The sequence below is a fragment of the Nipponia nippon genome, unplaced genomic scaffold, assembly GCF_047370975.1.
Source record: "Nipponia nippon isolate SJK-2023a ecotype South Korea unplaced genomic scaffold, ASM4737097v1 scaffold_8, whole genome shotgun sequence".
NCBI classification, from domain to species: Eukaryota; Metazoa; Chordata; class Aves; order Pelecaniformes; family Threskiornithidae; genus Nipponia; species Nipponia nippon.
In genome coordinates, this window is record NW_028262402.1 from 48,985,081 (window position 1) to 48,994,204 (window position 9,124).

The 9,124-nt window shown below is 43.7% G+C and overlaps 1 protein-coding gene across 3 annotated transcripts; it reads left to right on the forward strand.

Moving 5' to 3' along the window:
• The first annotated feature begins 1,407 nt into the window (after nucleotides 1-1,407).
• Nucleotides 1,408-8,587, forward strand: BTF3 (basic transcription factor 3). Of its 3 annotated transcripts, none has more exons than XM_087742090.1 (6): nucleotides 1,408-1,571; nucleotides 1,894-1,962; nucleotides 4,883-4,996; nucleotides 5,187-5,388; nucleotides 7,894-7,950; nucleotides 8,497-8,587. In XM_087742090.1, the coding sequence occupies exons 1-6, from the start codon at nucleotides 1,437-1,439 to the stop codon at nucleotides 8,541-8,543; spliced, it is 624 nt and encodes a 207-aa protein (XP_087598216.1). In that variant the 5' UTR covers nucleotides 1,408-1,436; the 3' UTR covers nucleotides 8,544-8,587. The 3 variants fall into 3 exon arrangements, with proteins under 3 accessions (XP_087598216.1, XP_087598215.1, XP_087598214.1); XM_087742089.1 differs by having other exon boundaries at nucleotides 1,425-1,582; XM_087742088.1 differs by lacking the exon at nucleotides 8,497-8,587 and having other exon boundaries at nucleotides 1,425-1,582; nucleotides 7,894-8,018.
• Nucleotides 8,588-9,124: the final 537 nt, after the last annotated feature.

Sequence of the window (9,124 nt, forward strand, 5' to 3'; positions counted from 1 at the left end):
TCTCAATTTTCACAGCGATCAAATTCGTCTGTACAAATTAACACTCAGCCAGAGTATAGTGAAAAGATATCATAAGGGCAAATAAAATTTACACACACACATGAAAAGTACTGCCTTGGCAAAGTCTTGGCTCCGGGAATTACTAATATGGGAGCGTTAACAATAATCAATAATGAAGCATAAATTAATAATTAACATAGCCTTACAGAAACAAGAACAAAGGGAATGGTTTATTGAGGATATTCCAGAGAAGAACAGGTTTAAAAGGCGTTAAAATACAGGATGAGATGCTAAGGTCAGTAGTATTTCTAGTGACGCCAGGAGGCCCATTGGGTTTGGTTGTGGTGATGATGGGGCAGGACCATGGAGCAACGTGGCTTCTCCTCTCCTGCGTCACTTGGGGAGCATGTGTGGCACTGATGGGAACGCCTGGCTTCTTCCCCCATAAATCTGCTCCTGCACCGTGCTGTGCAACACAGGTGCGGACCCTGCAAAGACTGGTTACCTTTCCGCGTGGTGAGAACGGCTGTTGGAGCCAGACGCGCCAGTTCCTGGTAACCGTGAGATCAGTCCTGCCAGGCTCCGCAGGGAGGGCAAGCGGAAACTCGTTAGTAAACCTGCAGAGGACTGAAATTGTAGACCATGAATCTAGAGATCTCTGCCCTGAGGAACACAGGCTGAGGAACGGGGTTCACAAATACTCAAATGCAGCGGCAACTGCTTGAGTTAGGGCCTTGGAGGTGTGCATTTGGTTCTCGGAACAGGATTCAGGTAACACAAAGACAGCCAGTATGGGAAAGGGGCACGTTAAGACCTCAGTGATGGAGGACACCGCTGCCTGCCGGGCTGTTCAGCCCTGGGAGAAGCAGGGCGCGCGGGCAGGGCGTGTTCCACGGCCGGCCGAAAGCAGCTGCGCCGGGCAGCCTGGTCACGTAAGGGAGGACGCAAAACCAACGCACAGAACACCCGAGATGGAAGGGCAGTAAAAGGAGGCAAGAACTGCCGCGCGGGTGGAGGTGACAGGCAGCCCCGCGGAGAAGAAAAAAGCCTCAGCGGCTGGGCCCTGCCAAGGGCGGCCGGGGGCAGGGGAGCTTCACCCCACAGCCACCCCGCGGGGCGGGCGGCGGGGGCAAGGGGGAGAGGCGCGGGGGGGGCCAGCTGGGAGAAGAAAAATCACGGCACGGGGAGGAGGAGGAGGCTTGCGGCACACGAGCAAGAACACACAACGCTGACGCGTGCTCGAGGAAGAAGAAAATGACACAGGTAGTGCCAGATAATCGGGGACGGGCCCGTCCGCGGCAGGGGACTGCGAGCGGCGGGGATGCGGGGAGGGAGGGGAAGGAGGCCGCGCCCCGCCCCGCCCCGCCCCGCCCCGCCCCGCCCCGCCCCGCCCCGCCGCGGCGGAGGGGCGCCCCTGCCGGCCCGGGCAGCGGCGCATGCGCTGTGCGGCGCGCGCTGCCTTCCTTCCGGCCGCCATCTCGCTCGCCTCCGCGTGCTGCTGCCGGTTGGGCGCCCCGCCCGCGGCCCTCGCCTTGCCCCCGCTTCGCTCCCGTTCCGGCGCCGCCGCTCCCGCCCCGGGAAGGTACGGACGGGGCGGCGGGGGGCGCTGGGAGGAGGTTCTTGCGCGGCTGGGGGCTGTGGATCGGTGGTGGTTGGGGGAAGGGAAGGCGGTTACGGGCTGGGCCTGAGGGGAGCCCGGCCTCGCCTCGCTTCCGCGGCCCTGCGCGCCCGCAGACCCCTTCCCGCCCCGGCGGCGGGGCTGGGGAGCTCCCATGCGGCGAAGGGCGTGCGGAGGTGTGCAGCGAGGGCCTTGCGCCCACCCGCTCTGCTGCCCGTCCCGCCGGCGGCTGCCGCCTGACCCGCCTTCCATGGGCGCTCTTGTTGCCTCCGCAGATGAAAGAAACAATCATGAACCAAGAAAAGCTCGCCAAGCTGCAGGCCCAAGTGCGCATCGGTGGCAAGGTAGGAGCCGCCTCCCCACCCTGCCCTGGGGACTGCGTGTGCTTCTGCACGCACACCAAACCTAGCACCAGGGGTCCCGAAAACTGGGATGGGGAGCAGCCCGAAGGACTCTCGGCTTGATTTGTCGTCAGGGGAGGCTGTGCTGCTGCAGGGATCTCTAGAGTCAGTTCGATAGAAGCAGTACATAGTAGCTGAACCTCCAGCATTTTCTGTTTGGATTTGTTATTATATTTTACTGCAGACCTGCAGCCTGTAGTCTTGTATCGGCTGTTTTAGAATGCACGTAGGATTTGATGTGAGTAGACCTTCCAGCAAGTGAGCTCGGGTATAGTTTTCGTAACAGATTGTAGAGGGTTACGTTCCAGACTCTTGTCACAAATCTTTAAGATGCCCATGGCTGTGTGTTTGCCTTTTAGGACAAAGCTGGAAATTCTGTACTTGTCATACTCTTGTAATTGTAGAGTAACATGCTCAGAAGACCTTCTTATTTTATTGCAACATCTGAATATATGTAGCTATGCGAGTACTTATAATCTAAAAATAAAAAAGTATGTTGAATATAGTCATATGCTAGTAGACATCTTAATTACAGTGTCAGTTTTCAGGCAAGAATTTGTTAGTGATTTTTTTATACCTGGGGATGCGTCCACACAATATTTTAGCATACAAACTATTCAACAGAACTCTTGCTGGCAGCGTTTCCAGGAGCTTTCATTTCTGTGTTGATTTTTTTTTTCCTTTAGGTGGAGATTTAGGTAGCCTTAACTCGGGGTTAATGTAGTAATGAACTGGCTTGGTGATTTTGCGTATTCTTTGCATGGGTTACTAGTTAAGCAGAGAACTGCTGTATTAGATTGATGATTGTGTGCATGTTAACAGCGCGTGTGTATTGACTATAGAGGCTTTTAATGTTTGTCACATGAGATCGTGCATTCAGATAACAGCTCTTGCAGCTCTCTGGTTCATACAGCTCTTTTCAAGACATTAAGCAAAGCTTAAAATATGCTCGTGATGCTGTCATTCAGTTTCAAAATTGGCTTGTGAAATACTCTGAATGCCTGAACTTGACGTTTTGAATTTGTTAGCTAACTGGAAATTATTACTGGGATTCTTTATGGCATTGCCGCCATATAAATTGAGATGGGTGTGGAGGGGGCAAAGGGGGAAGAGTCACTTCTCTTTGTGAGAAAAAGTTGCACATTGCCTCTGCTGGAAGATTTTTCGTGATGTTGCAATGCTGCAGATCTTACAAATAAGCTAAATATTATGCTTAGGTGGAGGACTACTGTAGTACTTTGTTAGGTGAAATTTGAGATTTTTGTGTAGAATATCGCTGCAGGTAAATGTCATGGCTCTTCTTCCAAACCTTTTAGAGGAGTGGCAGATGAGTCTGTAGTATTCCATTGGTGGCCTGCTTTACCCACTCCTCTTTAATATAGAGGTAAAGGGGTGTGAACAGCATGTCTCAGCATGATCACAATAGAATTTCATTAGTAAAAACCTGTAATCTTTAGAAGCTTAAATCTGTGGAGATGAAAGCAACAGCTGTTCGTTTAAATTAAACTCAAATTATCTGAAGCTGGATATCTATGTTTAATATGGGTAAAAAGGAAGTACATGTTCCTACATAGCCTTTGATTCAAAACATTATTTTTTGAAATTTATTGAGAGGTCTTTTGTCCAGAGAGACTTCATGTGTACCTTATGTAGCTCAATTTCTGAGTAGTCAGGGTACTAAAATAAAGCCAGTTCTATTATATTAGTAGTTTTCAAATTGCTCTGTGTGCTGACCTGACCGTAGCAGGGAATGAATATCAAGCTTTCGAGACAAATGACTAAACTTTTGAGCTGTAGTCTTCCAAGTGTTAGTTTCATGTGAATTTGTCATTAACATTCCTCATTGTTTGTAACTAGATTATATTAGACATGATTACTTGTTAGTGTCCAGCCAGTTTTCTAACTTCTACCAGTTAACTCAAAAGGTATGGCAGCCATTTATACAGCTGGGCAGCAACACATTCTTATTGCTAGCATGTGGCAGATGGGCAACTGGAGTAGGAGGACTTAGATTAGTAGTTACAGTGTGTCAAAAAGGAGCTTAGTTTCACCTGTTCCTGGACATTTTATGTCAGATTTCACTGAAGCCTTATGATTGTGCAAGGGAGTATAGAATGACACTTTCTGCTTTTTCGTAGGTATAGATATCTTCTAATATGGGACAACTATTTCCCTGGAGAAATCTAGAGCTCTGTGTCTGTAGGGGAACTTAACCTTTGCTTATTTTGCTTTCTAAACAGGGGGGGTCTGGAATAATACGTAGAAGTATTTTTTAAAAAACATGTTTATAAAATATTTTGGGAAAATAAGTGTTCTTCAAATATGTATGTGTAAGTCCATCAGATGTGAGATGTCTGTTTGGAATAAAAATTGAGCATTTAGAGTTTTCTCATATTCATTTGTTACTGTGTTGATAACTTTATGGCCTCTGACTATTATAAAAATTTGGCTGCAATTTAAGAGAGGTGATCTAAGGAAAAATGCATAAGCTTCAGAAATTACCTAAAACTCTGCTCATTCTTCAGTTTTATGCCTATGATAACAGATAAGGGTAAACTTGAAAATCTTCTTTTCTAAGATGCTGCAGGATCCCTATAAGAATTGTAGAATAAGTGTTCTCTGGTGCATTGCTTCCTGAAACCTTACACTTCTCACAGACATGCAAGCTTGCCTTGTAGCAATGGAAAGACTGCTGCAGTGCAGTTGGAGGGGTGGGGTTGTGTGCACTGTGACACAGAAGCAGAACTTTGTATGTTAAGTTGATTTGTAGATGGCTGCAGAGTAGTTATACGGCCCTCAGGATTAGAGTTTGTGAAGAACTACTTAAGTATTAATTTGTAACCATTTTTTTCCCCCCCTAAAGGGTACGGCCCGCAGAAAGAAGAAGGTTGTCCACAGAACAGCTACAGCAGATGACAAAAAACTTCAGTTTTCTTTGAAGAAACTGGGAGTCAACAATATTTCTGGAATTGAAGAGGTAATTGCTTCAAAGGGAAAAAATACTTTTCTATATAGAAATTTAAAATGTATCAAAATCAGTTTCTTGGTGAGTAACACCCTAAACTTGTCTGTAAATTATCAGTAGGTCTTTCTTTAAGAACTTCAGTTTCCTGTTAAATTGAAAAATTTTGCTTAACTGCTTCAAATACTGAATTTTTTTCTTGCAGGTAAATATGTTTACCAACCAAGGAACAGTCATTCACTTCAATAACCCTAAAGTTCAGGCATCTTTGGCTGCTAACACTTTCACTGTCACCGGCCATGCTGAGACAAAGCAGCTGACAGAAATGCTTCCTAGCATCTTAAATCAGCTCGGAGCTGACAGTCTGACCAGCCTGAGGAGATTGGCAGAAGCTCTACCCAAGCAACGTAAGTTGAAACTTGAATGCATTTCATGCTGGCAGCTGACATGAGACTTATTTGTATAGCAGCAGGGAAATTCAGTGCACTCTTGCTGTCTGCAAGCATATTATAAAATGCTTGTAAAGAAATGGAACTCTTAGATCTTATTTATAGCTCAAATCCAATGACGAGTATAACCAAATAAAGCAGAGGCACCTGTCAGTATATCCTGCAGCTGGTCTAGGACTGGAAAGCTGTAGCCAAACTTGATTTCATGGTAGTTTACTTGATGTGGCTACCGTATTTTTACATACCTCATTCATTAAAGCTAGGTAGATGAGTTACTCTTGAAGAGCTAGGTTTTAAAGATAAACTTTGAGTATGTCTGTTTTGACACTTTGAATGGAAAAATAAATAATGGGGAAAGAGACTTGAGGACAGACGTCTTGCAACTGCTTTTGTGCCTCACAGGTGTGGTGTAGGTATTTCTTGCACGGGCTTTTTGATAGTTAGGAGGGAATTACACAGGATTTGTAAGGAAGTATGTTATAGTTTCTGTGTGTGTAGAACAGTGTAGAGAACAGGACTGGCATGAGCATTGAGCTAGACACACCAACTTCCTATTCCATCCTTAAATTAGTAGAAGAACACGAACACTTGTTCTTCCTAAAACTGTGTGGGAAAAGTAGAGGAGGGACTTAAGTGTGTGATGTTTGGAAAAGGTTCTGCCGCTACAGGGTGAGAATTGGGAGTGAAAGATAGGCTTGTTGATGCTCGGAACATTCCTCATGTCCTGTATGTACGGTCTTCCGACTTCTCTGAAGTATCTTAAGCCCATTCCTTCCAAGGTACGGAACATCCTAAATACAGAGAAAATGGAACAAGCATATCATTGTGTCCAGTTTCTGGTAGTTCGGAACTTGATTGTTACTTTTTTTTTTCTTCCTGTGCTTTGCTACCAACAAGACAGCCTCTATTTCCATTCGTAAAGTTGATGATACTTCCCTCCTGTCAACTTCCTGCTGAAAAAAATCTTGCTAGAAGTAGTCTGCAGGAGGTGGGGTAAACTGCTTCTTTCCCCATGGAGCTCAGGTCCTTCCTTTCTAATGTCACCTCTGTGGTTTCCTTGTGGTAGTAGTAGGGCCTGAAAGAAAAAAAAACTTGCAGGATTTAAAATGATCCTCTAAGATCTCTCTTCTCATAACAAGGTGCGTATATTCTGGATAAGCTAAATTGTGCCGTTTTAATATTAGGGAAGCTTGTTTAAACTGCTTGCTTTGTATGACCTAGTAAATGGCTATTCCTTTCCACTTTGGGCGGATGCCAGAGTAGTTGCACAAAACTTTCCATTCAGCTTTGTCTGCTGGATTTGGAAGCCTGACATCGAAGAGTGAAGTGTCTGTGATGATTGCATTTGCAGGTGCTAAAGTAAACTTAGTCTGGTCTGGAGGATGAGAGAGAATGCAGACAATTTAGGAAGAAATAACATGGTTTGCTTTTAAAATGTCATATTTGACACTACAATGCACTTAAGCTGTAACAGCTTTCTGCTGTTAAAAAACAAAAGGAGGGTTAGCAGTGACCTTGTCCTAAGCCCTTTCAGACCAAAGTTTATGCGTTCATCTGTTTTGGTTCTCTATAAATCAGGGCACAGGTCTAGTATGAACCCATCTTTCCTCATGCTTTTCTTGAAATCTGAGAAGGATTAATTAGGATAAAACTGAGGTGATAGAGAGTACGAGACAGCTTATCCTTGGTAGTGCAGCCAAGAATAGCAGTAAAAGTAGTGACACAGGCATCCAGGGACCTGAGATATCTATTCTTAGCATTATACTGCCGCAGTTTTAGAGATGCTCATTGGTCTGCTACAGTGGAGATGGTTAAGTCTCACTAGCTCTAGCAAATACAATGGGAATGGTTAAGAAATTACTGAGTCAGGAGGGATGTGGACCAGAACACATGGTTACCTCAACGACCTAAGTGTAAAATTGTACATCCAGTTCCATATTCTTCTGACTTTGCCAGGGAACAATAGCATCTTTAAGCATCTCTAGTCATGTGTGTGCCTCCAGCCTCACAATTACACCTTAGTTTTCATTGAAGGCCCAGGATCATAAAAACCTTTCTTTTCCTTAGAACTTGCTGATGTAAAATACGAAAATCTCGAGAAACGCTGAGTAGTCAATAAACCACGCTGCTTTTAAGGGAAATTGGTAAAATCAGTCTCTGCACTTGTAGCTGAAAATGATTACTGTGCAAGGCACTCAATATACCTAGATACAAGATGGTGACTAGTAAACTGGTTTAGCATGCATCTTCTCATTTCCCAGCTGAGCTGTTTGAGCATTATCAGTAACAAAGGGAATGTGAACTTCCTTGGTTAGTTGAAGATTTTTATTCAGCAGAGGAACTGGATAACACATTGCAGTTTAGCTCAGACTGATAATGTTTTCAAAAAACACAAAGCAAAAGAACTAGTCAAGATGCCTATGGTGAACTTGACTGATGCTTTTGAACTACTTGCTCTTGCAGCTGTGGATGGAAAAGCACCACTTGCTACCGGTGAAGATGACGACGATGAAGTTCCAGGTAAGAACAAGCATGCAGTGGAGGAAAAGGAAGTGAATTTTGCTGAGAGATAACATGTGTAGCATAAGATTAGGCCAAGGATGGTAAGAGTTTTAACTCACTGTCACAGAATTTCTGTGGGCAGGTTATTTCGTTATTTTTGGACACCATGAGAGGCTTAGATGGACTGTTGGTTTGAGTTAGCATTTTTGTCCTGTGTAGAAGTAATAGCTATGGCTAAGATAGTTATTTAATATTCAGTAAGAAGGGTGGGAAGAAACTACTTTCTCACTTTGTCCAGTTGTGGGTATAGTGAAGTTAAATGCTCTTAGAATTGTGCTTTATAATGAACCATCTAAAACTTACTTGGTTGAGCAAGAAGAATTAACCATGAAGCTCTTATTTGGTCTGTATTTTATAAGCTGAAAGTTTTTTATGTTATAAGCACTTGATAAGAACTTTGGAAAAAAAAAAAATCAAAAAACCCAAAAAAACCAAACAAAAACCAAAACGTTTGGCAAAGCGAAAGTGGGTCAAACTTTAATTTCAACATTCTTCTTTTTCTAGATCTTGTTGAAAACTTCGATGAAGCTTCAAAGAATGAGGCAAACTGAACTAAGTGTCACTTTCTGAATAAAGTTAAAACTTGAAAAAGCTACATGGAGCTGCTATTTTATATTGTGACTGCTTTGATTTTATTTTTATTTCCTGATGAGATCTCAAGATCTGTGATATTTGGAAACTCCTTGAACCTGCAGCTCTTTAGTTACTGCTTGTACACAATATTATTTTTGTGGCCTGATTGAACAAACCTATGCTTTGAAATAAGTCAGATTGCTAATGAATCTCTGCCTAGACACAATTTTTGAGTAACTTGTATACAAGCAAAACCTCATCTTTGATGAACTTTGGCATACAATAAAAACATAAAATAAACTTTTTGGTGTGGCTTCTTGTCAGAAAAGCAGGGAAGAAAAAATGGCCATAAATATTAAACAATCATAAAAGGTCTTGCTTTTCTGCAGAGCATCTTCCTTTTGCTATGGTAGAAAACTGGCTTCTAAAAATTTTTTTCTGTGCATAATGGAGCATTTTAGACTTAATTAGTGAATTCCCAGTGTTTGCAGGTCAGAGCTACATAGGCTCTAAGTCACTTTGTAATCTGAACTTAAGAAATAGATCTGTGTTCTAGAAA